The following is a 24150-nucleotide window of genomic DNA, read 5'->3' as shown; positions in this document are numbered from 1 at the left end:
GCGCTGCTGGTGGTGCCGAGCGGTCGTCTGGCTCGTCGTCGAGGCGTGTGTAGTGGGAGAGGAGGAGCGAAAGAGGCGGGGAGCTCGCTCGCACGGGATCCTGCTTCGACCTTCCAACCGGGCGGGCGAGCGCCGAAAGCGCTTGCGATCACGGTCGGTGCACCATCGCAAGCGAGCCTCGAACCGAGTCGCCCGCACGCTCGTAAGGCGAGGCTCGCGTCACCGCCTTCCCACTTCGGCGAAGCGCACTGTCCGCTCGCACGAGTGCTGGCAACATTGCGAGGGCTCCTCCGAGGGCTGCCACACGTCCGCATTCGGGCTTGATGCACCGAATCCATTGTGCCCAGCAAGGGGCGCGAAGAAGACGGGCGGCGCCCTGGTCGTCGTCGTCGACGACGAGAACCGACGGTCCGTGCGCCCGCGCACGTCGACGACGAGCTAGCGTCGACCTTTCTCGCTCGCGCCCAACTCTCCTGCGGCCCGCTCCAAGCTCCTCGTCTCCAGGAATGCTGCGGTGCGGGAACCGGCGCGCTCGCAGTGTGCCCGCCTCTCGCAGAGCTTGCCTTCCCAACACGAGCGAGAGCTGGGAGCGGGCGGGGGCTGCCGTTCAGCTCGCTCACGAGTTCACGGTCGAGCAGAGATCGTGCGCAATTGAATGCGCGGCGGAACACTCGTCCGGGGCGGAGCTCGGCAGCAGAACGAGTCCGAGAAGAGGAGGGATCTGCTCGCTCTCGTTCGACAGAACACGTGCCTGAGCTGGGTCCTGGACGAAGCTGCAACGCCAGGGCACTGTCCAACCGCCGCTTTGCCATAATGCAGAGGGGAGCCGAACGTGCTACGGGATAAAGAGGAGATGACGAGGAGGGAACAACAGGATGTACTCGGGGGAAGGGGGTACAGAAAGGCACGACGAGGCGAGGGTCGGCGACGCGCAGGGCGATGTCGACGCGATAGATAGGCGTATGCGGCGTGTAGTGTCTGTAGAGCGGGAGGGAGAAGAGGAAGGGGAGGGGGCCGGCGACGTCGAGTGCGCTCAGACCGTCAGGACGTCGGGCTCGCCGTTCTGCAAAGGCCGGGCGAGGTCAGTCACTCGCTTGCACGAGAGGGAAAGAGAGAGAAAGGTGGACGCACAAAGGGCTGGCGCCACCCGCACGCCCACTCCTCGCGACCGTACTGGCGGCCGGGCAGCGTGCTCGCGTTGTACCCGAGGTGCCGCTGCAGGAGCCGCTCGATCCCAGCGAGCCCGCTCTTGCCCCTCTTCTCGCCGTCCCACCTGCTCGGGCGCCTCGCGCTGCGCCCGCTCGTGACGGCCGGTCCGCCGCCGGGCGCACAGATCGCGCACTCGGGCAGCCGGCCGCGCAGGCAGTCCTGGATGACCAAGTCGGGCGTGTCGGCGCCGTCGCCCTCGTGGCGGAGCTCGAGATCGCCTCGAGCGGCGGCCGCCTCGCGCTCGTCGCCGTGCGGGTCGTCGGCGCCGAGGAGGAGCGCCGGGAGCCGGGCGGCGAGCGGCGTGCGGATCGCGAGGCCCGAGCCGCCCGTCGCCAGGAACAGGCCGCAGTGGCCCATCGAGGCCTCGGTCGCGATGCCGCCGTCAAGGGCGGGCGCGTCGGGCATGAGCTCGTTGGTCGCGACGAGCGCGGCCTGGAGCTTAGCCCATGCGCCCGTCCAGCTCCTCGCGCCCTCGTCGCCGACTGGGCGCTCGTCCTCGCACAGCGGAAAGTCGTCCTCGGTGAGGAGGACGTACGCGCCGCCGAGCTCGGCGGCGTGCGTGAGGCCTCGAGCGACGTGCAGGCGCTGGTCGAGGCGGTCGTGCGCGCCCGGGGCGAGCGCTCGTGGGTCGCGCTGCCACGAGATGTAGTGTGCCGCCTTGGTGCTCGAGGCAAAGTGTTGGCGCGCGAGGTCGAACATGAGGTGGGTCGCAAAGTGCGTGTAGATGACGAGGCGGAGGCGGGACGAGGTCGGCAAGGGCAGCGCCGACTCGGCGGTGCTCGACAGGGTGGACGACACGTTGCCGACGACGGCGGACGACGACGAGTCGACGTCGGGGAAGGCGCCGAGCCACGACTCGATCGTCTGGACGAGGAAGTCGGGGTCGCCGGGCCGGGGCGCCGTCATGAGGAGGACCGTGACGAGAGTCGGGTCGGCAGGGTGTAGTTGCGAGAAGGCGATGTCGGTCGAGGCTGGCGACAGGGTGCGCGCGGTCGAGGGATACAGGGCGAGGGACGGCACGAGGATGAGGGCGAGGAAGGTCGAGGTCCAGCTGCGGGATGCGGATGGCGCCGGCGAGGCGGCTGCGGCAGGCGTCGATGCGGATGCGGATGTTGGCCGAGTGGAAGGGGTGGCGGTGGCGGCGCGCCAGCCCGTGATGCCGAGCGCGGCAATGACGCCGACGAGGGCGGCGCTGGCACCGAGCCACAGCCCGGCGCCACCGTGAGAGACGGGGACGAGGAAGCTTGCGCCAAGGAGGGTCGACGTCGAGGCGAAGGTGTCGCTGCGGCGCGAGGTGGCGAGGTGGACGAGGAAGAGGGCGAGGAGGACCGGCGCGAGACCTGGCGGGGGCAATCGGGTCAGTGCCGGAAGGGAATCAGGGCGAGAAGATCGAGAGGTGCTCACCTGCTCCGGCCTCGTGGATGGCGCGAGTCGAGAGGAACTGCGGGTGGGCCCAGCCGAGCACGCGCCCGAAGATCCAGCTCGCGAGGAGGCGCAGGCCCACGATGGCGACCCAGAGCGCCGCCGCGAGGGCGCCTTTTGCTCGACGAGACGTCGAAGTAGTCGTCTTGTCGAGGTTCTGGACGAGGTAGAGGTTGATCGCGGCGAGGGCGAACGACGGGAGGGACGGCTGAACGAGAAAGGGTGCGATGGCGGCGTTGGCGAGCTCGGTGGCGATCTCGCGCGACGAGGTGGCGTGTCGAAGGTGGACCGGTGAGATGGGGACGACGAGGGCGACGGGCGAGATGAGGGAGGCGGCCGACACGATGCAGGTGGCGAGGAGGACGGTGGTTGAGAGGAAGGGGAGGGACGGCCAGTTGGTCGGCGAGGAGGGCGTCGAAGCGAGGATGGCCGCGTCCGACTCGCTCATCGACAGCGAAGAGCGACTGCTCTTCCTCAACGAGCCGTGCGACGGCTTGCGCCCAACCTCGCGCGCCTTGTGCCGGCGCGGCAACGTGTGCCGCCTCGCGAGGAAGCTCGTCGTGAGCTCCTCGGCCGTCTCGCCGCCGAGGAACGCCGCCGAGCGGCGCCTGCTCGCCATCGTGAGGCGCGTCGCGGCCGAGTCGGACTCGCCGTACTCGCTCGGCTCGGGCGACGAGCGCGAGCTGCAGCCCGACGCGGGCGCCGACGGCCGGGCCGCGAACGGCGAGCACAGCGAGTGCAGGCTGTCGAACGACGAGTCGGCGTCGTAGGCGAGGTCGAACGTGAAGACGGGCTCGTGCGCGACGTCGGGCGACGACGAGGCCGTGTTGCCCTGGCTCGACGGCGCGCCGAGCGTGCGCCGCCAGTACAGGCCGTCGCCCGCGTCGCCCCCTCGCACGCCGTCGCGCAGCTGCCACCCGTCTGCCGCGACGGCCGACTGGACCCTGCGCCGCGAGCGCTCGGTCAACGACGCCTCGACTCGGTCCCGCCACGCCGGCCCGCGCTCGCTCGCCCACGACAGCGGGTCCTCGCCGGCCTCGTCCTCGTCGTCCTCGCCACGCGACGGGTCGAGCTCGTCGAGCGTGCCGTAGGCCGAGTCGCTCGCGCAGCCGTGCAGGCTCGCCGTGCTGCCTCCGCTGGCCTCGCGCCTCGCAGCAGGGCCCGAACGGCGCTCCTCGTGCGCCTCGCCTGCGCCGACCCACGCTCCTCGGTGCGGGAGCGCTATACCGAGCCCGCCGAGCCCGTCGCGGCCGGTGTCGAGCGAGAGCGAGGCGCCGCCGTGGTTGAGCGTGTTGGCGCTGCGGAGCCGGCGAGAGGTCGACGAGGGCTGCTCCAGCTGCGCGGGCGGGCAGCGGCTTGGCGATAAGGGCCGCGCGTGCATGGCGGACACCCAGGGGCGCAAGTCGGCGTCGGTGCGGGAGGCGGGCGACGGCGAGGCTCTGCGACGGGCGGCGGCGAGTCCAAAGATGGGAGGACGGGCCCTGCGCGGCGACGAGTGCGGCGGGTGCGCTCGCGGCAGGTGCTGGCGGGGCGAGTAGCGGTGCTGGTGCTCGTTGCACTGGCCGGCGTGAGGCTGCGAGGCTGCGGGAGGGGCGACGAGAAGGGAGAAGCGGACGGCGTCCAAAATGGCGACGACGCTCAACGAAACAGGCAGCTGTTGCCTCGGCTCGGTCCCACGCTCGCCTGGACGGCCGGTGCAGGGGCGCAGTTGGGTCTGCAGAGAGCGTGAGCACGTCTGCAGCAAAGCCGAGCGCACGCGGGGGCTGAGCGTGAGCTGGCGGCCCCGCTCGTCTTCCGATCACGGTTGGACGAGGCGCAGCTCTCGCGTCGCGCTGCTTCGCTCTGCCTTGAGAGTGCGAGCTGGCACTGGCACACTACTGCTACCGACCAGGTCTACGAGATCCATGCTGCTCGCGGTGCGCGACGAGGTGGACGGCAGCGCGTCGACGCTCTCAGCCTCTCGAGCAGCTCGCCACCTCCTCTCCTCACTGCAGTCAGCTACCGCAGGCTGTACGACATCAAGTCGGCGACTGAAGCCAAGCAGGTGAGGAGGCAGGCTCGCGAAAAGGAGAGACACCGACGAGCGTCACTGCCGACCGCTCTCCCTCCTCGCTCCCTCTCCTTCTCTCTCTCCCTCCAACCACCACACCTCACTTCGACACTCGATCAATCAGTGAGCACCTCCGCAAGCCTCCTCGTAAGGACTGTGACTGACTCTCCTACCCGCTCGCAGTGAAGAGCTACCACAAGGTCCGTTTCCCCGCTCCCCCCTCCTCCTCCAAGCTTCCACGACACGCCGCCCGACCACGAGCTGACCTTGCGCCCATGTCGACAGGCCGTTTACAAGCCCGACTCGCAGTCGACCGACGAGTGGATCATCATCGTCGGCGACGTTGCTGGTGCGCCCTCGGTTCCTCCCCGTTCCCCCGCTCCGCCCGCCGACCGCTGACCCCCACTCACCTCTCGCAGCTGCCGAGAAGTGGAAGGGCGGTGGTGAGCCCTCTCTCGCTCACCTGTCCAACTCGTGACTCGCTCTGACCTTGCTCCCCCGCTGTCGCGCCTATCCGCTGTCGCAGACCGGTACGTCTCCCCCTCCTCCTCGTCCCCCCACTCGGCGTCATCCCTCGTCGCCTCGGCGGCAATTTTACCGACCCGACACTGACTGCCTGCCCCTCTCGTGCACAGCTCGATCCCGCTCGTCGACATCGTCGACTCGTTCGACGTCTTCCACACGGGCCAGGGCTCGCAGGGCATCCTCGCGCGCCCGAGCAAGCAGGAGCTCGACGCCGTCTTTGAGACGACCAAGGAGGACGAGATCGTCGAGATTATCCTCACCAAGGGCCAGATCAAGTCGGGCGACACGCCCCACCAGTGGACCGGCAAGAACGACTCCAAGTGCGTCCACCCTCGCCGTCGTCCTCGTCCTCCCGGCCTCGTTCTGACCTTGTCTCTTGTCCGCACCTCGCAGGAGCGGCGGCTACCAGACCTCGCTCGGCAGCGGCAAGTCGGGCCACGGCGGTGGCAGGTAATCGTCTCGTTGTGCAGGTGCGTCCTACTCTCCCTCCCTCTCGCCGTCGCTCAAGCCTTGAGTCTGACCTCTCGTTCCTCGCCGCAGCTTTCTCGTCGGATCCCGGGTCTCCCAAACGCAACAGTACACACCCCTGAGTAGTGCCAAATGACCACGAAGCAGTTCGCATTCCGCCTCGTCGTCGTCGTCTTGCGAGAGAGAAAGGGAGAGAGAGCTTCTCGACGGACCTGGCGCAGAAAGCTTTCGCTCTGCCTCTCTCGCCTCCTCGCTCGCACACAAGCTCGATGTCCAACGAGCGCGTTGCACCCCTCCCTCGTCCCTCGCGAGCGCGGCCCCTCCCGCCGGCCACCCGCCGGTCAGACGACCCTGCGCCTCGACGGGCCCGAGAAGAAGCGCTGCACGACCGACACCTGGAAGGCGCTCATGCCGACCATGAGGCAGCTCTCGAGGAGCGAGAAGGTAAAGATGCGCCACTCGGTCGAGCGTACGGTCGAAACCTGTGAAGAGGGCGAGAGGAGGAGAGGGTCAGTGCGTGCGACGATAGGCGCTCGCCGGTTGAGGGAGAGGAGGCGATATGTTGACGAGGGAGAGGAAGGAAAGATGTGGGTGGCTCGCGAGTGCGGGAGGCGGAGAGGTGGGAGAAAACAGGAAGCGAGAAAGGCGGACGCACGTTGCGGTTCTCGCGCGTGCGGAAGTACCTCTGGGTCCTCTGGATCGACGAAAAGCTGCCCGACAGGCGGTAGATGCTCTCCTCGAGCGACGACGTCTGCTCGGTGAGGCCCGTCGGCTTTGCCGGCGCGATCGGTCGCGGCTCCGACTCGACCATGATGTCAAAGTCGACGAGCTTCTCCGACAGCGACGACATGTCGTTGCTGAAGCAGAAGGTGTACTCGCCTGCGAGCGGGAGAGGACGAGGGTCAGCTGGTTCACTCGCAGGAGCCCGGCGGGAGCAGCTCGAGGCCGTGCCACGCCGAGCACCACAAGAACAGCAGCTCACCTGCGGAACGGAGAGAGTCAGGACCCCATTTGCAACGCAGAGAGGGGGCCTGGAGAGCAGGACGCACCTGCAGCGTGCGCCGTAAAGATGTAGTCGCCTTGCCGCTCGCGCTCGCCGTCGATGATGATGTTGTCGTTCGGGTCCGTCACCGTCCAGTCAATGTCGAACGACCCTCCAGATTGAACCTGCGTCGCGTGAGAGGCGTCAGGAGGATGTCCAGGTCGCGGCGGACGAGCCGAAGGGAGCGAGGGCGGGGGACGACACACGGCAAAGTAGAACCCGACCTGCGCGCGTACAGAGGGCAGTCAGTGGCCTGCTACGAGCTCGTGGGAGAGTATGGGCGGACGCACCTTCTCGCCGACCTTGTCGACGGCGGCGTAGAAGCACGAGCGCTCGTTGGCGTTGATGGTGGTGGTGAGGGCGGAGGCTGCCGCTCGCGGCGCGGCAGCGAGGAGCGCGACGACGACGAGTAGTGGTGCCGAGCAGGCGAGGAGTGCCCGCAGGCGGCTTGGGGACGACGGCATGCGCGAACCGGGCGTGACGACGAGGCGGAGGTGTCGGCGAGGAGGGGACGAGACCGGGGGAGCTCGGGGCGAAGGCGAGGGTCGCCCGTGTCGGTACTGCTGACAGGTGCGCGGGTGACTGTGTGCACCGGTGGCGCTTTTGGTGCGAGCGAGGCAGAGCGTGAGCGAGAGTTGGCGCGTGGTCCGACTTGGAGGAACACCGTCGAGCGGCCGCGCCTCTCGTCTTGCAGGGTGCTTTCGGTCCGCCAGGGAGGTACCAAGACTAGCTTGCAGTGTGTTTCTGCCGTGCAGCTGCTCGCACAGAGCGAGAGGGAGCAGCGAGAACGGGATCTCCCGAGAGCGCACACAACACTCTGCCTCTTTGCGCGGTTTGCGCGCTCCGGGCCTCGTCTGAAGCTACGCAGAGCATAATGCAAGCAACCTCACACGAGAACGAGCTGCCGCCGAGCGAGAGCGCGTCGTCGCCGCGCGACCGTACCGAAAGTCGGTTGACCTCGTCCGCCTCGCCCTCGTTGCCGCCGTCTCGACTCGGCAGAGCCACCGATGGCGCCCCCAGGCGGTCCTGCGACCCAGGCGAGGGCCACCCAGCCCTTGCCCCACGCCACTGCCGCCCTCTTGCGCGGCCTCGTCCCCATCCACGCCTCTGCCTTCCCCGCCGCCTCGGTCCAGCCCGACACGGCAGAGCTCGCCACACCAGAGCTCCGCCAGGACGCAGAGCAGAAGATCGCCCTCCTCAAGAGCGTCCTCGGCGGCTGGATGCAGGGCGTCGAGGTCGACCTCGACGCCGACAGAGGTGCGCCTCGCTTCCGCTTGCCTCGGTCTCGTCGCAGTCAGGAACTGACGCTGCCTGTCGTGCAGAGCTCGCCGAGACGTCCGAGAACCTTCAAGCGCTCGCGGCGACCATCCCCGGCTCGTTCTGCGGCATCAAGGCCAAGCCTCGCTTCCTCCTCTACACCTCTCGCACCTCGCCCTCGTCCACCTCGCGCATCCCGCCATCGCCATCGCTCGTCAACGGCTCGCCGCGCAAGGGTGGTCCCGCCCTCGCGCCGTCAACGGCGATGCAGCCGGCCGCAGGCGTCGAGGGCGTCCACCCGGAGGAGGACCTCGCGACGTTCCTCGTCTGGCGCAGCCTGAGCGTCTGCTCGCGCCTGCAGGCCGCCCTCTTGTCGACCCCTCGCTCGACTGTCGCCGCCGCGACGTACGCCAAGGTGACGGGCGGGCGCGAAGCGGCGCTCCACGAGCTCGAGGCGCTCGTCGAAGGCGTCGTCGAGGTCCTGAGCGAGAACGCGGTCCGGGTCGAGTGGCGCAGCGGGATCAGCAAGGAGGTGCTCAAGGACGGCGGCATCGGCAAGGCCAAGGAGCTCGTCGACGAGATGATCAAGCTCGTGCGCAGTGCGTCCCCCTCCCTTCTTCTCCTTCCCCGACGACGCTCACCCACTCCTCTCTCCGCACAGCCCTCCTTCCCGACCCTCGCTCGCCCTCTCCCTCCTATCCTCGCACCATCCCCCTCTTCGAGTCGTCACGCGCCTACCAGCCGAGCCTCTTCTCCCCCTCGAAGAGCACGAGCACCTCCGGCCCTCGACAGCCCACCCTCACCCTCAAGTCGCCCCTGCACGCCCTTGCCCTCACCCTCACGACCCTCCGCATCCTCATCTCGACGACAACCACCTCGATCTACCTCACCGAGTACCGCCCGATCGTCATCGACCTCGTCGCCGCCACGTGGCCTTCGCCCGGCTCATTCGAGCCCATCGAGCGCGTGCCAGCCCCTTCGCGCAAGGGCAAAGAGCGCGAGGTCGTCGTCGCTGCCGGCTCGAGCGCCGCCGAGTGCGCCGAGGCCCGCTCGCAGCTCGCCGCAGAGTGGCTCGCGCTCGTGTCGCGAGCGCTCGAGCGGCCCTCGGCACCGTTCGCCGCGCGCGATGCGCAGGTCCTCGCCGTGCGCGTGCTCGACGAGGCGCGCGAGCGGCTCGCGGCGGTGGTGCAGGGGCAAGGTCAGGGGCAGCACGAGGCGATGGAGGTGGACGACCCGAAGAGCGAGAACCTCGACGTCGCCCTCGTGCAGGCGCTCGGCCGGCTGTGGGCCCGTGCGAGGGAGGCGGCCGCCGTCGACGGTGCGCTCGAGGGCATGTCGGAGCTGCAGCCGCTCGCGATGAGCCTGCTTGTCGGCGAGGGCGCACAGCTCATCGAGGCGCTCACGTCGCCCGCGACCCGGGTCGAGGTCAAGGCGGCCGCGATACTCACCCTGTCGCTCGCCGTCGTCTGCGCCAAGCCGCCAACCGCCGACGCCTCGTCGCCGCTCGACGTCCTGCCCGCCGTCCCGACTCGCACTCTCGACGCCCTCCTGCACGGCCACGCCGAGCTCCCCCTGCCCAACCTCCCCGCTCCTCTCCAATCCTTCGCCTCCGTCCTCACTCTCGCCTACGCCGCGCTCGTCGCCGACCACGATGAGCGCAACGCGCCCGTCGAGCCCGACGGCGACGGCGGCGACGTGAGCGCCCTCGCCCTCGGCGGCTTTGCACCTCGCAAGCGTCGCCGCCTCGACGAGCCCGACGCTGCACCCTCGAGCGACGGCGCGATGGACGTCGACGGCGCGCCGCCCTCGACCGCAGCGCGGCGGCGGCGAGGACCGTGGGGCGAGGCGGTCAGCACGGTCCTGCGGCGCGCTCGCGAGGAGGCGCTCGAGCAGTTCGGCGCCGAGGGCGCGAGCGTGTTTGAGGGCTTGGAGGGCCAGGTCGCCGAGCAGACGGTCGTGCGCCTCGCGACGGCGCTCAAGGGCTCGGCGGCGTCGTCGTCGTCCACCCTCACTGCGCACGTCGCGCGCACGATCGGCCTCTTGAGCTGCGCCCGGAGCGGCTGCCTCGCCTACACGGTCGGGAGCGACTTTGCGCTCCCGCCGTCGCCCAACTGCGCCGCGTGCGACGCCGTCGAGCCGTCGGCCGCCGCCGCCCTCCCGAGAGGGTACCGCACCTTCACGCGGGACCCTCTCGCGGCGCTCACGGCGCAGCTTCCGGCCGTGCTCGGCTCCTCCAAGGGCGACGCGCTGCGACTCGCCGTCCTGAACGCGCTCGCGAGGCTGCTCAAGCACAGCGCGCTCGAGCACGCGGCGGCCGTCGCCGAGGACCGGGTCGTCATGGGCGCGCTGCAGAGGGAGATGGCGGGGTCGAGCAGGAGCGCGAGGATGGCTGCCGGGTGTGTCCACCTTTCTCTCGCTCTCGGACCCTCCCCTCGCCTTCCTCCCCTCGCCTTCCTCCCCTCGCCTGCCCGCACTGACCCTTCTTCGCGCCCGCAGCAACGCCTTTCTCGCCGTCGCACAGGCGCTCAAGGAGCACGACCCGAGCGGGTTCTTCGTCCGCGACCTGCTCGCGCACGTCGACGAGCTCTTTGCGCGCGACAGCCCGGCCGTCACCGAGACGACGCTTCAGCTCGTCGGCAAGCTCGCGAGGGCCGCCGAGCCCCAGAGCCTCCTCGAGTGCGAGGCGCTCGCGAGGGTCGTCGCCCGGCTGGGCCACCGCAACGGCTTCGTCAAGAGCAGCGCCAAGCTCCAGCTGTCGCAGACGGCGTCGCACCGCGGCATCAAGCCGTACGCGCTCGTCCAGCCGCACTTTGCGACTCTGAGCCCCGTCCTCCTGAGCTCGCCGTCGACCCTGTCGGCCGCCCTCGAGGTCTTCCACCAGTCGCGCGAGTCGCTCCTGCGCATCACGCGCGAGCACACGCTCCCGGGCATCATCCTGCGCGACGAGCGCACGCTCCTCCAGCAGATCGCCGACGCGTCTCGCGTCCAGGTCGCCGAGATGCTGTGCGACCCGCCCGTCACGTCGGCCATCCTCGCCCACCTGTACATGCAGCCCGACGACCTCAAGAAGCAGGGCATCAAGACGCTCATGCGCGAGTGTCGCGGCGTCGTCCTCGCCCGCCTCCTCGAGGCCGTCAACGTCCCGCTCGTGTACAAGCTCGCGCTCGAGCTCGGCGACGAGGACGTCGAGGTGACGGCTCAAGCCGAGCGGGCCCTCAAGGCCGTCGAGCGCGCCCGTCTCGGCCACGCGGCGAGCGACCGGCTCGACACGGCCCAGATCCTCAAGAACGCCATCGTCGGCCTCCTGTCGCACATGAACCGTGGCCTGCACGAGGCGGGCCACCAGCGGCCGCTCCGCGACAAGCAGAAGATCATCCGCAGCCTCGACGCCATCACCAAGATGGTCGGGCGAGCCATCGCCGGCTTCTCGCCGCAGGTGCGTCGACCGCTTCCTCCTTCCTCGGCCGCCCGACCTCGCCGAGAACGCCCTCACTAACTCCTCCTCATCCTCGTGGCAGATCATGGCGACGCTCCAGACGGCTCTCGACCTGCCCGGCCTGCGCCTCGTCACGCTCGACGCGTTCCGGTCGTTCCTCCAGTCGCTCAAGTTCAGCGACATCGGCGCCTTTATCGGGCCGACGACGGCCGCCTTTGTCCGCCTGTGGCCAGAGCTCACGCCTCCTGAGCGGGCCTCGGCAGCCGAGACGATCAACTACCTCGTCGTCGAGAACGCCGACAACCTGTCGCGGTACGTCCAGGACGTCGCCGACCTGAGCGAGATCGACGAGCTCGCGCAGGCCAACCGGCGCCTCGTCCGAGCGCGTCAACACTGGACGTTCGACGACCGCCTCGGCCACCTGCTCGACCGCATCGCGAGCGAGAACGACGTCGTGACGCACCAGGCCTTGCGCGAGCTCAAGACGCTCCTCGAGGCCAACACGGTCAAGGTCCAGGCGCTCGCGGCGGGCGACTCGTTCGACCCGAGCATCGGTCGCCTCGTCGAGGTCCTTCTCGGCGCGTCGGTCAAGGACGGGCCCGAGAACGAGCTCCTGCGCAACAGCGCGTTCGAGTGCATCGGCATCCTCGGCGCTGTCGACCCAGACCGGTTCGAGCTGCCGCCGCTCCCTCAGCCGCCGATCGTGCTCGAGAACTTCGACAACACGGACGAGGCGATCGACTTTGCGCTGCGGCTCGTCCAGGACCTGCTCGTCGGCGCGTACCGCAGCACCAACGACACCAAGCACCAGGAGTTCCTCGCGTACGCCATCCAGGAGCTCCTCCGGTTCTGCGGCTTCACCGCGAGCCTCATCGTGCCGCACCAGACGGCCGGCGAGGTCAACGAGCGGGCGCAGCGCCGGTGGGACCACCTGCCCCGCACCGTCGTCGAGGCGTGCGCGCCGCTCCTCAGCACCCGGTTCTCGCTCGGCAACCTCAAGCCCATGCCCGCCGCGACGTTCCCGATCTACTCGTCGACGTCGACGTACCGCGACTGGATCCGCACGTTCGCCAACGAGCTCCTGCAGCGTGTCCAAGGGTCGACGGCGCGCCAGGTGTTCGGCGCCTTCTCGGGCCTGCTCCACCTCGAGGACACGGTCGTCGCTCAGCACCTCCTGCCGCACCTGCTCCTCAACGTCCTCATCTGCGGCTCGGAGGACGATCGCGCCAAGATCAAGGTCGAGATGGAAACGGTCCTCACCGACCAGGTGTCGCCGACGCACGCCCTCTCGGAGAACAGCAGGCTCCTCTCGGCTCAAGTGCGTCTCGCCTCTTTCTCTCAGACCGTCTCTCGACCCTCTCGCGCCAAGGGCCGTCGCACTGACACTCGCCTTTTGTCGCCCGCACAGACCGTCTTTACGCTCATGGACCACCTGAGCCGGTGGATCACGCTCGCCCGCAAGCGCACGAGCGAGATCCGGGCCCTGCGCAAGAAGACCAAGAACAAGTCGCTCGAGGACGGCGTCCTCACCGACGCGCTCGTCAGCGTCGAGGGCATCCTCCAGGACATCCCGCACATCCTCGTCGGCCAGGCCGCCCTCACGTGCAAGGCGTACGCCCGCTCGCTCCTCAACTTCGAGTCGCACATCGTCGCGCAACGGGCGCAGAAGGGCGCCAGCACCGACAAGGACCTCCAGGTCTACTACGAGAACCTGCACGAGTGCTACGCCCACCTCGACGAGCCCGACGGCATGGAGGGCATCTCGACCCGCATCCTGTCGCCGAGCGTGCTCCACCAGATCCGCGAGCACGAGAGCACCGGCAGGTGGACCTCGGCGCAGAGCTGCTGGGAGGTCAAGCTGCAGCAGAAGCCCGACGACCCGGTCAACCACGTCGGCCTCTTGCGGTGCCTGCGCAACCTCGGCCACTACGACTCGATGCGCACCCACATCGTCGGCCTCCTCCACAGCCGCGGCGACGAGGTCGACTGGGAGCGCCTCCTCGCGCCCTTCAACGTCGAGGCGTCCCTCTTCGTCGGCGACTGGGCCTCGGTTGAGGACGCGCTCGACGTGCCCGACCTCGAGGGTCCCGAGGCGAGCTTCGGCCGCGTCCTGTGCGCCGTCCGCAACGGCGACCGCGAGCAGGTCGAGCGCGCCTTTTTCGACGCGCGCGAGCAGCTCGGCGGGCCCGTCGTCGCTGCCGGCCGCGAGTCGTACCGCCGCGTGTACGACTCGATCGTCCACCTGCACATCCTCGACGAGCTCAAGTCGATCCACCAGCTCGGGCTCGACGGCGGGCAGCACCTCGAGTCGCTCGTCAAGTCGTTCCGCGACCGCCTCGCGACGACATCGCCGTCGTTCCGGGCTCGCGAGCCGATCCTCAACACTCGCCGCATCGGGTTCCGCCTCACGTCGCCCGCCGAGCACGCCATCAAGGCCGAGGTCGGCGAGCTGTGGCTCGAGACGTCCAAGATCGCGCGCAAGGCCGGCCACTTCCAGACGGCGTACAGCGCGATCCTGCAGGCGCGCGACTGCGACGCCGAGTGGACGTTCCTCCAGAGCGCCAAGCTCCTCAAGTCGAACGGCCAGTCGTACAAGGCCGTGCAGGAGCTCGACCACCGCCTCGTCCCGATCCTCGCCCACTTCAAGGAGGGCACGGTCGACGACCCGCTCGTGTCGCTCGACAAGCCGTCGCCGCTCGCCAAGGCGTCGCTCCGCCGTGCCCGGTGGATGCTCGAGGCCGGTCGCGTCGAGCAGAACGAGGCCGTCAAGCTGTTCCTCGAGTCGTCGGCGCTCGCGCCCAACTGGGAGAGCCCGTCGTACGAGCTCGGCCACTTTTACGACAGCATCGCCGACTCGCTCGAGAAGAAGACGCCCAAGGCCAGGCCCAACCGGTACTCGACGTGAGCCCCCTCTCTTTACTGCCGTCGTCCGCCTCGCCTCGCGGTACTGACCTTCTCAATCCCGTCCCCCTCCTCGTCCACCCTCGCAGCGACATCATCGCGTACCGCTCGCACGTCGTCAAGCTCTTCTGTCGCTCGGTCGGCAACGGCACCAAGTACATCTACCAGGCGCTGCCTCGTCTGCTCACCATCTGGCTCGAGATGGGCGAGAAGCCGGTCCTGATCGAGTACCTCAAGGCCAAGCGCAACAAGTGCGTCCTCTCTCCCTCCCTCGGCTCCTGTCCTCCGTCACGACGACCTGACGCTGTGCCACAGCCCGCAGGTGTCGACCGAGGGCGAGGCGTACGAGCTGTCGCGGACGTTCGCGCGCACCAACAGCTACATCCGCAAGGCCGCCGTCTCGAACCCGATCCCGGTCTACCAAGTGCGTCCCACGCTCGCCTGTACACGTCGGGGACGCACTCAGACTGTCGAGGACTGACCCCCTGGACGCGTCCTCGCAGTGGCTCACGGTCCTTCCGCAACTCGTCTCGCGCATCCTGCACGGCAACGACCAGCTCTTCGAGGTTCTCGAGCACATCCTCCTCAAGGTCCTCGAGAGCTATCCGCATCACGGCTTCTGGGCGATGGCGTCGGGCGCCAAGTCCAACACGAGCCGCCGCTCGAAGCGCAACTTGCGCGTGTTCCAGAAGGCCAAGGTGCGCCGACTCGGCCCTCTCTACCTGCCCGTCCCTCCTGACTCGCTCTCTGCCCTACAGGACGCAGCTGCGGCGTCAAGGTCGTCGTCGGACGTCGGCGCCCTCGTCGACGAGGGCCTGCGCCTGGTCGACCAGCTCCTCGCCCTGTGCAACCACCCGATCACGGGCAAGGTCGACACGCTCAGCCTCAAGAAGACGTTCCCGGCCCTGTACAAGGCGGCGCCGACCAAGCTCATCATCCCGTTGCAGAGCTCCCTCACGGTCTCGCTCCCGTTCGACTCGTCGCAGGCCCTGTCGCACAAGCCTTTCGCCGACAACCTCCCGGTCTTCCAAGGTGCGTCCTCCCTCTTCTCTCTCTCTCTCCTCGAGGCATCCCTGACTCTGCTCCTCATCGACGCAGATTTCGAGGACGTGATCAACGTCATGAGCTCGCTGCAGAAGCCTCGCAAGATCACGGTTCGCGGCAACGACGGCCGGTCGTACAGCTTCCTGTGCAAGCCCAAGGACGACCTGCGCAAGGACGCACGCCTGATGGAGTTCAACGCGATGATCATCAAGCTGCTCAAGAAGGACTCGGACGCGCGCAGTCGCAAACTCGGTGCGTGCTCGCTTTCCCTCCCTCCCTCGTTTCTGTCGTCGCTCGCGTTGCTCATCGGCGCCCTCTCTCGTACAGACATCCGCACGTACTCGGTCGTGCCGCTCAACGAGGAATGCGGCCTCATCGAGTGGGTCCCGCACGTCGTCGTCCTGCGCGGCGTCCTCAACAAGGCCTACACGGCTCGCGGCATCTCTTCATGGGTGCGTCCCCCTCTCTCTCGTGCTCTGCTCGAGTATGGCACCTCTGACAGCCTTTCCTACCTGCAGTGCCCCGAGCTGAAGAAGGTCTTCGACACGATTCGCGCCGACCCGAAAAAGACGGGCGAGCGGTTTGAGAAGGAGGTCCTGAGCCAGTGCGTCTCCCTTTTCTCCCTCTCCCCATGATCGGGAGTGTCACTGACGCTCGTCTCGACCAGGTACCCGTCCGTCTTCCACGACTGGTTCCTCGAGAACTTTCCCGAGCCGTCGGCCTGGCACCGTGCCCGCCTCAACTACTCGCGCACGGCCGCCGTCATCTCGATGGTCGGCTTCGTTCTCGGGTGCGTCCCTCGCGTCCTCTCACTCGTCCCTGTCGCCGACGCTCACGACGCGTGCACGCAGACTCGGCGACCGGCACTGCGAGAACATCCTCCTCGACGGCACCACTGGCGACACGGTCCACGTCGACTTCAACTGCCTGTTCGACAAGGTGCGCCTACTCTTCCTCGCCTTGTCCTACCTCTTCCCGGGCGCTGACCCTCTCTCGCTCGCAGGGTCGCACGTTCGAGGTCGCCGAGAAGGTCCCGTTTCGGCTCACGCACAACATCATCGACGGCATGGGCGTCACGGGCGTCGAGGGTGCGTCTCGAGCTCTCTCCTGTTCGTCGACGGTCAAGCCTGGACTGACTCGCCTTGACCTGAACAGGCGTCTATCGGCGGTCCGCCGAGATCACCTTGCGCATCTTGCGCGCCAACAAGGACAGTTTGCGCTCGGTCCTCGAGACGTTCCTGCACGACCCGCTCGTCGAGTGGGTGTACGTCAGCAAGAAGGTGCGTCGAGCTCGTCGTCCACTTTCCTCCTCCTCGCCGCCGGGCCGCATTGACCTCGTCGTCGTCGTCCTTCTCCCCGCAGCGCGACACGGCCGGGCCCGACCAGACCAAGGCGCGCGCTCTCGAGGCGCTCGAGCCCATCTCGAACAAGCTCCTCGGCCTGCAGGTCACGTCGGACCCCGAGTCGGTCGCCGTCAAGGAGGTCACGATCGAGGAGCAGGTCGAGCGTTTGATCCGCGAGGCGCGCGACCCCAAGAACCTCGGGTCGATGTATGTTGGCGTGCGTCCGACTCTCGCTCTGTCTCCTCTCTCTCTCGTACGGCCCTGATCCCTCGTCTACTCGCGTCCGCAGTGGTGCGCGTGGTACTAGCGCACGAGGGAGTTTCTGCTTGTCGTGCGTCCACCTCTCCTTCTCCCCTCGAGCCCTCTCCTCCCGTCCTCGTACCCGGCCTGACCTCGTCCTGTCGCTCGCGCAGGTCCGTAGCTCGTTGTTGTACGCCCTCTACTGCATCGCACGCCATTTTCTCGCTTCGACTTGGGCGACCCTCTCGGGCGACGCGCCCGTGTACGACGGGTGGCCCGCGTCGATCTCCGAGGTGCGAGAGAGCCGGTACTTCTCGGACAGCGCGCTCTCTCGGCTCGAGAGTCTGGCCCGTGCGCCGTTCGACCCCGCCCGCCCTGCCCCGGCTCGCACTTTTCTTTAGCTCAGGCGACGAGCTGCCAACGGCGCGAGCGATTGCCCGCCCGGCGCCAGCCATTGCTTGATCTCCTGCTCCTCGCTCTCTCTGCTCGCATCGCTCCCACCCTCGCACGGCCCTCAAGCTCTCGCTCTCCTGCACGTTCTGCCACCGACTCGCCGTTGCTCGTTCGCCTCCCCCACTACCCCGCAAGCTTCCTCTCATCGACCAGTGCGTCTCCCTCTCCCTTTTACTCTGTGCGCGGCGGCGAGCGAGCGACGAGAACGAGACCCTGACGCACGGACCCCTGCGCGCAGTGTGCGGCGAGGCTGCGACCGCCTTCCTGCGCGCTCTGCCCAAGTGCGAGCACCACCTGCACATCGAGGGCTCGCTCGAGCCGCAGATGCTGTTCGAGCTCGCCGACAAGCACGGCATGAAGCTCGACGAGGCCATGTACTCGACGATCCCGGCCCTCGAGGAGCGGTCCGTCCGCACTCTCCCTTGCCGTCTCTTCCTCGACGCCCTCGCTCACTCTGCGCATCCTCCCTTGAGAGCAGTTACCGCAACTTTGCCAACCTCGACGACTTTCTCGCCTACTTCAACAAGGCGATGGACGTCCTCATCGACGAGTCGGACTTTGCGGCGCTCGCGCACGCGTACCTCAAGCGCGTCCACAGCGACGGCCTCGTCCACGCCGAGGTCTTCTTCGACCCACAGGCGCACACGGGGCGCGGCATCGCGCTCGACGTCGTCGTGCGAGGGCTCAAGAAGGGCCTCGCGCAGGGCGAGGAGGAGTTTGGCATCACGACCGAGCTGATCATGTGCTTCGTCAAGCACCTGAGCGTCGAGTCGGCGCAGCAGGCTGTCGTCGAGATGCAGCCGTACGTCGCGAGCGGCGACGTGATTGGGCTCGGCGCCGACTCGTCGGAGAAGGACAACCCTCGTGCGTGCACGAGCCTCTCCTCCTCCCGGACGACGTCCTGACCCTGCCGCTCTCTCTCGTACAGCGTCCAAGTTCGCCTCGGTGTACGACACGGCTCGCGAGGTCGGGTTCCCGCGCCTGACGATGCACTCGGGCGAGGAGGGCCCGGCGTCGTGGGTGCGCCAGACCGTGTTCGACCTCGGGATCAACCGCGTCGACCACGGCGTGCACGCCGCCGACGACGACGAGCTCCTCGACGAGCTCGCCGCACGGGGCACCTTCTTCACGCTGTGCCCGCTGTCGAACGTGCGCCTGCGCGTGCACACGAGCGTGAGCGAGTCGCCCATCCCCAAGTTTCTCGAGAAGGGCATCAAGTTCTCGCTCAACTCGGACGACCCGGCGTACTTTGGCGGTCCGTCTCTCTTTCTCTTCGTCTCTGTGTCCGAGCGTCGACGACGAGAAGCGGAACCTGACGCCGATCGGACCCTCCAGGTTACGTCCTCGACAACTACCTCGCCGTGCACGACGCGTTCGGGTTCGACAAGGCGACGTGGCGGCGCATCGCGCAGAACGGCATCGACGGCTCGTGGTGCTCGGACGAGCGCAAGGCGGCCATGTCGGCGCGGCTCGACAAGGTCCTGAGCGAGTGGGAGGGCAAGGAGATCTGAGCGGTCAACGAGGCAGAGCAGTAGACCTAGATTAGAGCTCTCTCTCTCGAGTGTGTATCATGGTACAGATGCATTGCGGAGGACAGGACACGAGAGGCGAGTGCGAGAGAGTGTGATACGACAGAGGAAAAGGACATGACGAAAGGAGGACGAAGGAGACGACGACGAACCGCATCCAGCTCAGAGACCGCCCCCTCCTCCTCCCTCCTGACGGACGTACGCCTCACCGGTGCGTCTCACCGGCGCCGGCGTCTCCTGCCCCGCCCGCCGCACCATCCGCCGCCGACGGCGCCCTCCTCGTAACGCGCTTGAACGGCCTCTCGCCGATCCCGTCCCACCCGTCCATGCCCATGCCCTCGACGTCCATCCCCTGCTCCATGCCGTCGCCGGGCGGCGCCAGCTCGACGACGTCTGCGCCGCCTGCCGCCGAACCCGGTCCTGGCCCTCCTCCTCCTCCTCCCGCCGCCGACCCGCCCGGCCACCGCCTCTTCATGCCGAGCTCGACCTCGTACTCCTCGCCCATGTCGTCACCTGCGGCCGCACCCGCCGCACCGGTCGCCGCCTTGCCCGCCGCACGGTCCCTCGCGCCCGGTCGAGGGCGCAACGAGCGGCCCGGCGCACGACTGAGCGGCGAGGCCGGGCCAGTGACAAATGTCGGCGGGGCGTGCGAGTGGGGCATGAGCGGTGAGGGTGACGGCGGGGCGGTGAAAGTGAGGTTGGCCGAGGTCGAGGCGGGCGTCGACGAGGTCGGGCCTGCGGTGCTCGTCGCGGGGAAGCGGGGGGTCGAGGTCGAGGGGGCGGACGAGTGCAGGTGCGAGGTCGACGCAAAGTGGGACGAGGTGGAGCGGGCGTAAGGGGGCGAGAAGGCCGACGAGGGCGGCGAGGCGGGCGCCGACGACGTGGCGTGGTCGTGCGAGTGGTGGTGGTGGTGCCGCGCCGAGGTGCTCGCTGCGGCCGAGGCGGGCCGAGGGGGAAGGCCGCCGCTGCTCGCCGTGCGCTGGAAGCTGACGCTCGGGCGGAGGGGCGAGGCGGGAGCGGGTGCGGCGGATGCGGCGCGGCGGACGGGAGGAGCGGCGGGCGCAGGAGGTGCGGCCGCGTCGTCGTCGTCGTGGCTCTCCTCCTCGGCCTTGAGCGCTTCTTGGCGGGCCTGTGAGAGCACTCGGTGTCAGTTTGCCGCAACCCTCGAGTCGCACAGAGAGCGAGAGAGAGCTCACGCAGATGAAGTTGATGAGGCGACCGACGTCGACCGGGCCCGTGCCGGCGAGGGGAGCGGCGGCAGACGAAGTGCTCGCTGCGGGTTGGTCGAGCAAGGCCTGGAGGTACTCGAGGACCTCGTGCAAGGCCTGGCGCTGCCCGGAGATGTAGGCTGTCGAGGGGGAGGCGACGACGAGAGGGGAGGGAGGGGGAGGCGTGAGTCAGGGGCTCGCTCGCTCGTTCGAGGGTGGGGCGGGTGGTGGGCAGGGCGAGAGGGAGGTGAACTGGTGGGACGCACCTTTGGCTGAAGCGCGCTTGCCCTGCTTGAAGAGGTCGGTGATGGACAGTGCCGCCTGGCGGAACGAGGCTTGGAGCTGCTTCGACTCAAAGTCGGGCGGGAGCGACGACGAGAGCTGCCCGATCGAGTCCATTGTGGGTGTGTTGCACTGCTCTCGGGTGCAACAGAGTCGAGCCGAGGTGTAGAGGATCGAGAGAGAGCGAGTCGCCTCCTCCCGCCGCGAAGCTCGTCGTCGTGCCGGCACGCTTTCGCTCGCTTTCCTCGCGACTCGACACAGATGCAGACGCTGTCTATCGTTACAAGGGAAGCATGAATATGACGACACGCACAGACGAGGCCAAGAGAAACTGCACAACAACGGGGAACCCTCCTCCACCTCCAGCTCGACGTCGACGTGTGAGCCGCCTGGACGACAGCGACAGCTGCACCGTCGTCACTCGTCGTCGAGCGTCGTCGCGACCGCCCGCTCGCCAATGTCGAGCCCGAGCGCTCCAGCTCCTCCCTGCGACGTCGGGCTGTACTCGGCGCCGTACGGCGACTTGGCGCTCGCCGCCGCCGACCTCGGCGTGCGGTACTGCGGCTGGCCCTCGAGCTGCGCCTCCTCGTCGCCGCCGGCCTGCTTGCCCTCGCCCGGCGGCAGCGCCGCGAGCTTGTGCGCCTGCGCCGCACCCTGACCGCCGCCGCCGCCGCTGCCGAGCAGTGTCCGGCTCGCGATGCGCGCGAGCCAGCCGAGTCCTTGGCGGTTGACGGCGTACAGGTGCCCGACGACGGGAAAGACGCCCTCGACGAGCTCCTTGACGCCCCACAGGTCCTCGTGCGCCGTGATGCGGCCCTCCTCGTTGAACAAGAGGCGCGTGTGCAGCTTGAGGTGTAGCGTCGTGAGCGCCGACGCGATCGCGCGCGGGCTCAGCATCGACAGGACCGACGCCGACGGCCACCGGTCGCGCCCGCCCAAGGCCGGGTGCGTCTTGGAGAAGATGCCCTCGCTCGCCGCCCCGGGCGTCTCGGGTCCGGCGCCGCCGTTCATCGTCGCCGACGAGGGCGTTTGCGGGTACGGCGTCGAGGGGAGCGAGAAGAACGAGATGCTGCGCCGCAACGAGGGGTGGGCGGCGCCGGTCGACGAACTCGCGGCGTGGGCGTGCGCGGCCGCGTCCGAGTCGAGCGACGGGAGGAGGCTGATGTGGAGCGTGTGGGTAAAGACGACGAGCCGGTTGCCGTCGTACGCCGAGCGCGACTCGGTGAGGTCGCCCATCTCGCTCCACATGGTGCCGGGGACGAGGGCGAGGAGCGCAAACATGTCGCTCACGGCGTCGCGCCCTCGCGCAAGCGTCAACGGGTTCTCGAACGCTGTTGCGCAGGTCTCGAGTCAGTGGTGCGCGGGCAGGAGAGAGAGCGAGAGCGGGACGCACTAGCTCCGGAATCGTACAAGTCGCCGACGACGCGCGAGATCTCGTCTCGATCCCGCCCTCGCCCGCCGTACAGGACGCTCTGGACGTCGTCGACGGCGTCGCGGTAGTGCTGCGTCGACAGGACCTGCTTGGGCGAGTCGAGGCCCTCGGGGTGCCACAGCGACGAGGTGGCTTGGTGGTGATGGTGGTGGAGCTGGTGCGGGTGCGAGTGGTCGGGGAACGAGACGGGCGGGGCCGGCATCGACATGGTGAAGGGCACAGGGCGGCTCCCCCGCCGGGCTCGAGGGCTGTGGTGCGCGCTAGTCGCCATGCTGGGCGGCGAGAGATGAGCCCGAGGTGGACGAGGGCGGGCCGAGGGGGAGGGGGGCTGGCTCGAGGTGGTGGCGCGGCTCGTGGGTGTGCTCGTGGTGGCGGGTGCTGCTGTGGTGCGCTCTGGCGGTGCACTGGTGCGCTCTGGCTAGCTGGTCGAGGTGCACAGAGAGCGGGGAGCGAAATCGGCCGAAACCCTCATCGGCGGTCGCTCCGCGTTTCTGCCCCGTCGACGTCGGCGGCCCCGAGTACGTCGAGGGGTGCGTGCACGCGAACCTCTCTCTGCTTCCTACTCTCTCACGCTTCCAGCTTCTACAGTACGCTCGCGCTCGACTGCTCCGTCCGCGACACCGGATGGTGGAGACCCCGCTGCCCGGAGCTTGCTCAGCTCGGCGTCGTGTCCGACTCTCGTCCCCCCACCCTCCTCGCTCCCGCTCTTCTTCCTTCTCCCTCTACACTCAGCATGGTCGTCAACGCCTCTATCATCTTCAACGAGGTGCCGCACGGTGCCCCTGTCCCCGGCAAGACGCTCAAGCGCGTCGAGGAGGAGCTCGACGTCGCTACCGTCGACCTGGAGGGCGGTCTACTCGTCAAGATGAAGGCCGTATCCCTCGATCCGTACCTCCGTGGCCGCATGAGGGCGTCCAGTAAGGCCAGCTACAACCAGGCGTTCGCGCTCGGCAAGGTCATCGACACTCTTGGAGTCGGCATCGTCGAACGGTCCGACCACCCCGACTTTCCCAAGGGCGCCATCCTCAAGGGCCTTCTCCCCTACAGCGAGTACGCCCTCCTTTCCAAGGCTCGACTCGACATGAAGCTCGCCAAGGTGGTCGAGAAGCCCGACGGGATCGCTTGGACGACGATGGTCGGCGCGTGCGGGAGTGAGTCTTTCGTTCCTCTCGGTCCCCAAACACGCAAACTGACTCGCTGTATCTCCCCCAGTGCCCTCGGCCACCGCATGGATCGGCCTGTACGAGATCGGCAGGATCAAGAAGGGCGACACCATCTTCAGTGCGTCCCTCGCCCCCTACCTTCGCGAGGAGGAGAAGCTCATCCCTCGCTTTTGCAGTCTCGGCGGCCTCGGGCGCTGTCGGCCAGATCGCCGGTCAGCTCGCCAAGCGTGAGGGTCTCACGGTGCGTCTTTACGTCCCCTCCTCGGTCTCGGGCGGCGGCACGAGGCGGTCGGACCTGACCTTCTCCTTTTCTCGCCCTCTCTGCAGGTCATCGGCTCGGCTGGGTCCGACGAGAAGGTCGCGTTCCTCAAGGAGATCGGCTACGACCACGCCTTCAACTGTGCGTCGAGCCAGGAGCTCCTCTCTCGAGCTCGACATCGTCGCTAACTCGACCTTCCCAAACGCAGACAAGACGACGTCGACCCAGGACTTCCTCGAGCAGCACCCGCCGTCGGTCGTCTTCGAGAACGTCGGCGGCGAGACGCTCGACGCTGTCCTCGCGACGATCCAGAACAACGGCCGCATCATCCACTGCGGCTCCGTCTCTCGTGCGTCCTCCTCCTCCTCCCGCTCCTTCTCTCTCCTTCCTTCCCTCTAAGGCCCGCCTGCCTCACATTCATCGTGTCGGCCCCTTACCGTCTCGATGCCCGACTGACATACTCGCCTCGCCGCAGAGTACAACCTCCCGCCCGACCAGCAGTACGGCCTCAAGAACACGTCGAACGTCGTCACCAAGCGCCTCAGGTGGGAGGGCTTCATCGTCTCGAACCACGACTGGACCGAGTTCGACAAGACGATGCCCAAGCTCGTCGCCAACGGCGAGATCAAGTTCAAGGAGCACGTCACCAAGGGCATCGACAACGGCGAGGTGCGCTCTCTGTTTCTCTCCCTCTCTCTCTCGTCCTCCTCGACTCGTCGAACGACATGCTGACCAGCGTCTCTCTTCGTGCAGGCCTTCCTCGACATGCTCGAGGGCCGCAACTTTGGCAAGGCCGTCGTCTCGCTCGAGTAGATCCTCCTCGCGCACGACCCTCTCTTCTTCTCGATCCAGTGAAACCCGAAGCGCAGTGCATTTCCTCCTCGACC

The 24150-nt window shown here is 68.2% G+C and overlaps 8 protein-coding genes across 8 annotated transcripts; 4 read left to right on the top strand and 4 right to left on the bottom strand.

Moving 5' to 3' along the window:
* Positions 1-786: 786 nt before the first annotated feature.
* RHOBADRAFT_51068 (uncharacterized protein) lies at positions 787-4012 on the bottom strand (the record flags this gene model as incomplete). The annotated part of the gene is made up of 3 exons (XM_018415637.1): positions 787-1063; positions 1132-2549; positions 2614-4012. The coding sequence occupies 3 exons, from the start codon at positions 4010-4012 to the stop codon at positions 1034-1036; spliced, it is 2847 nt and encodes a 948-aa protein (XP_018274672.1). The 3' UTR covers positions 787-1033.
* Positions 4013-4535: 523 nt separating this feature from the next.
* Positions 4536-5660, top strand: RHOBADRAFT_41166 (uncharacterized protein; the record flags this gene model as incomplete). The annotated part of the gene is made up of 8 exons (XM_018413827.1): positions 4536-4547; positions 4626-4641; positions 4865-4881; positions 4967-5030; positions 5101-5124; positions 5208-5232; positions 5317-5526; positions 5600-5660. The coding sequence occupies 8 exons, from the start codon at positions 4536-4538 to the stop codon at positions 5658-5660; spliced, it is 429 nt and encodes a 142-aa protein (XP_018274671.1).
* Positions 5661-5941: 281 nt separating this feature from the next.
* On the bottom strand, positions 5942-7230 carry RHOBADRAFT_23682 (uncharacterized protein). Its single transcript, XM_018412607.1, has 4 exons — positions 7007-7230; positions 6724-6940; positions 6330-6553; positions 5942-6156 (listed from the first exon to the last, which is right to left on the bottom strand). The coding sequence occupies exons 1-4, from the start codon at positions 7178-7180 to the stop codon at positions 6016-6018; spliced, it is 756 nt and encodes a 251-aa protein (XP_018274670.1). The 5' UTR covers positions 7181-7230; the 3' UTR covers positions 5942-6015.
* Positions 7231-10237: 3007 nt separating this feature from the next.
* RHOBADRAFT_33328 (uncharacterized protein) lies at positions 10238-17152 on the top strand. Its single transcript, XM_018413102.1, has 19 exons — positions 10238-10369; positions 10470-11409; positions 11456-12727; positions 12818-12915; positions 12955-14181; positions 14400-14561; positions 14626-14734; positions 14814-15101; positions 15144-15342; positions 15409-15606; positions 15682-15806; positions 15873-15958; positions 16022-16144; positions 16206-16293; positions 16358-16442; positions 16510-16634; positions 16717-16914; positions 16987-17028; positions 17111-17152. The coding sequence occupies exons 1-18, from the start codon at positions 10311-10313 to the stop codon at positions 17002-17004; spliced, it is 5400 nt and encodes a 1799-aa protein (XP_018274669.1). The 5' UTR covers positions 10238-10310; the 3' UTR covers positions 17005-17028; positions 17111-17152.
* A 201-nt stretch (positions 17153-17353) lies between these two features.
* On the top strand, positions 17354-18983 carry RHOBADRAFT_23675 (uncharacterized protein). Its single transcript, XM_018412606.1, has 5 exons — positions 17354-17542; positions 17629-17794; positions 17869-18254; positions 18319-18645; positions 18726-18983. Coding segments are annotated over exons 1-5 (1056 nt in total). The 5' UTR covers positions 17354-17541; the 3' UTR covers positions 18902-18983.
* A 141-nt stretch (positions 18984-19124) lies between these two features.
* RHOBADRAFT_51065 (uncharacterized protein) lies at positions 19125-20550 on the bottom strand (the record flags this gene model as incomplete). Its single annotated transcript, XM_018415636.1, has 3 exons — positions 20394-20550; positions 20116-20267; positions 19125-20048 (listed from the first exon to the last, which is right to left on the bottom strand). Exons 1-3 carry the CDS (start codon positions 20524-20526, stop codon positions 19125-19127), a joined length of 1209 nt encoding a protein of 402 aa, XP_018274667.1. The 5' UTR covers positions 20527-20550.
* Positions 20551-20669: 119 nt separating this feature from the next.
* Positions 20670-22049, bottom strand: RHOBADRAFT_51064 (uncharacterized protein; the record flags this gene model as incomplete). The annotated part of the gene is made up of 2 exons (XM_018415635.1): positions 20670-21740; positions 21803-22049. The coding sequence occupies 2 exons, from the start codon at positions 22047-22049 to the stop codon at positions 20827-20829; spliced, it is 1161 nt and encodes a 386-aa protein (XP_018274666.1). The 3' UTR covers positions 20670-20826.
* Positions 22050-22574: 525 nt separating this feature from the next.
* On the top strand, positions 22575-24146 carry RHOBADRAFT_51063 (uncharacterized protein; the record flags this gene model as incomplete). Its single annotated transcript, XM_018415634.1, has 7 exons — positions 22575-22992; positions 23054-23122; positions 23181-23245; positions 23332-23404; positions 23472-23612; positions 23739-23932; positions 24017-24146. The coding sequence occupies 7 exons, from the start codon at positions 22575-22577 to the stop codon at positions 24074-24076; spliced, it is 1020 nt and encodes a 339-aa protein (XP_018274665.1). The 3' UTR covers positions 24077-24146.
* Between the last annotated feature and the right edge of the window lie 4 nt (positions 24147-24150).

Source organism: Rhodotorula graminis (assembly GCF_001329695.1).
Source record: "Rhodotorula graminis WP1 unplaced genomic scaffold RHOBAscaffold_1, whole genome shotgun sequence".
Classification (NCBI taxonomy): Eukaryota; Fungi; Basidiomycota; class Microbotryomycetes; order Sporidiobolales; family Sporidiobolaceae; genus Rhodotorula; species Rhodotorula graminis.
This window is presented reverse-complemented; position numbering and strand designations above follow the sequence as displayed.

Excerpts from the sequence above, each read along its gene's own strand:
- RHOBADRAFT_23682 (XM_018412607.1), bottom strand. The coding sequence starts at position 7,180 with ATGCCGTCGTCCCCAAGCCGCCTGCGGGCACTCCTCGCCTGCTCGGCA. Across the intron at positions 6,941-7,006 it reads TCGACAAGGTCGGCGAGAAG|GTCGGGTTCTACTTTGCCGT; the intron begins GTGCGTCCGCCC and ends GTACGCGCGCAG. Across the intron at positions 6,554-6,723 it reads CTTTACGGCGCACGCTGCAG|GCGAGTACACCTTCTGCTTC; the intron begins GTGCGTCCTGCT and ends TCCCGCTCGCAG.
- RHOBADRAFT_33328 (XM_018413102.1), top strand. The coding sequence starts at position 10,311 with ATGGGCGCGCTGCAGAGGGAGATGGCGGGGTCGAGCAGGAGCGCGAGG. Across the intron at positions 16,145-16,205 it reads ATGGTCGGCTTCGTTCTCGG|ACTCGGCGACCGGCACTGCG; the intron begins GTGCGTCCCTCG and ends GCGTGCACGCAG. Across the intron at positions 16,635-16,716 it reads GGGTGTACGTCAGCAAGAAG|CGCGACACGGCCGGGCCCGA; the intron begins GTGCGTCGAGCT and ends TTCTCCCCGCAG.
- RHOBADRAFT_23675 (XM_018412606.1), top strand. Across the intron at positions 17,795-17,868 it reads ATCCCGGCCCTCGAGGAGCG|TTACCGCAACTTTGCCAACC; the intron begins GTCCGTCCGCAC and ends CCTTGAGAGCAG. Across the intron at positions 18,255-18,318 it reads GTCGGAGAAGGACAACCCTC|CGTCCAAGTTCGCCTCGGTG; the intron begins GTGCGTGCACGA and ends TCTCTCGTACAG.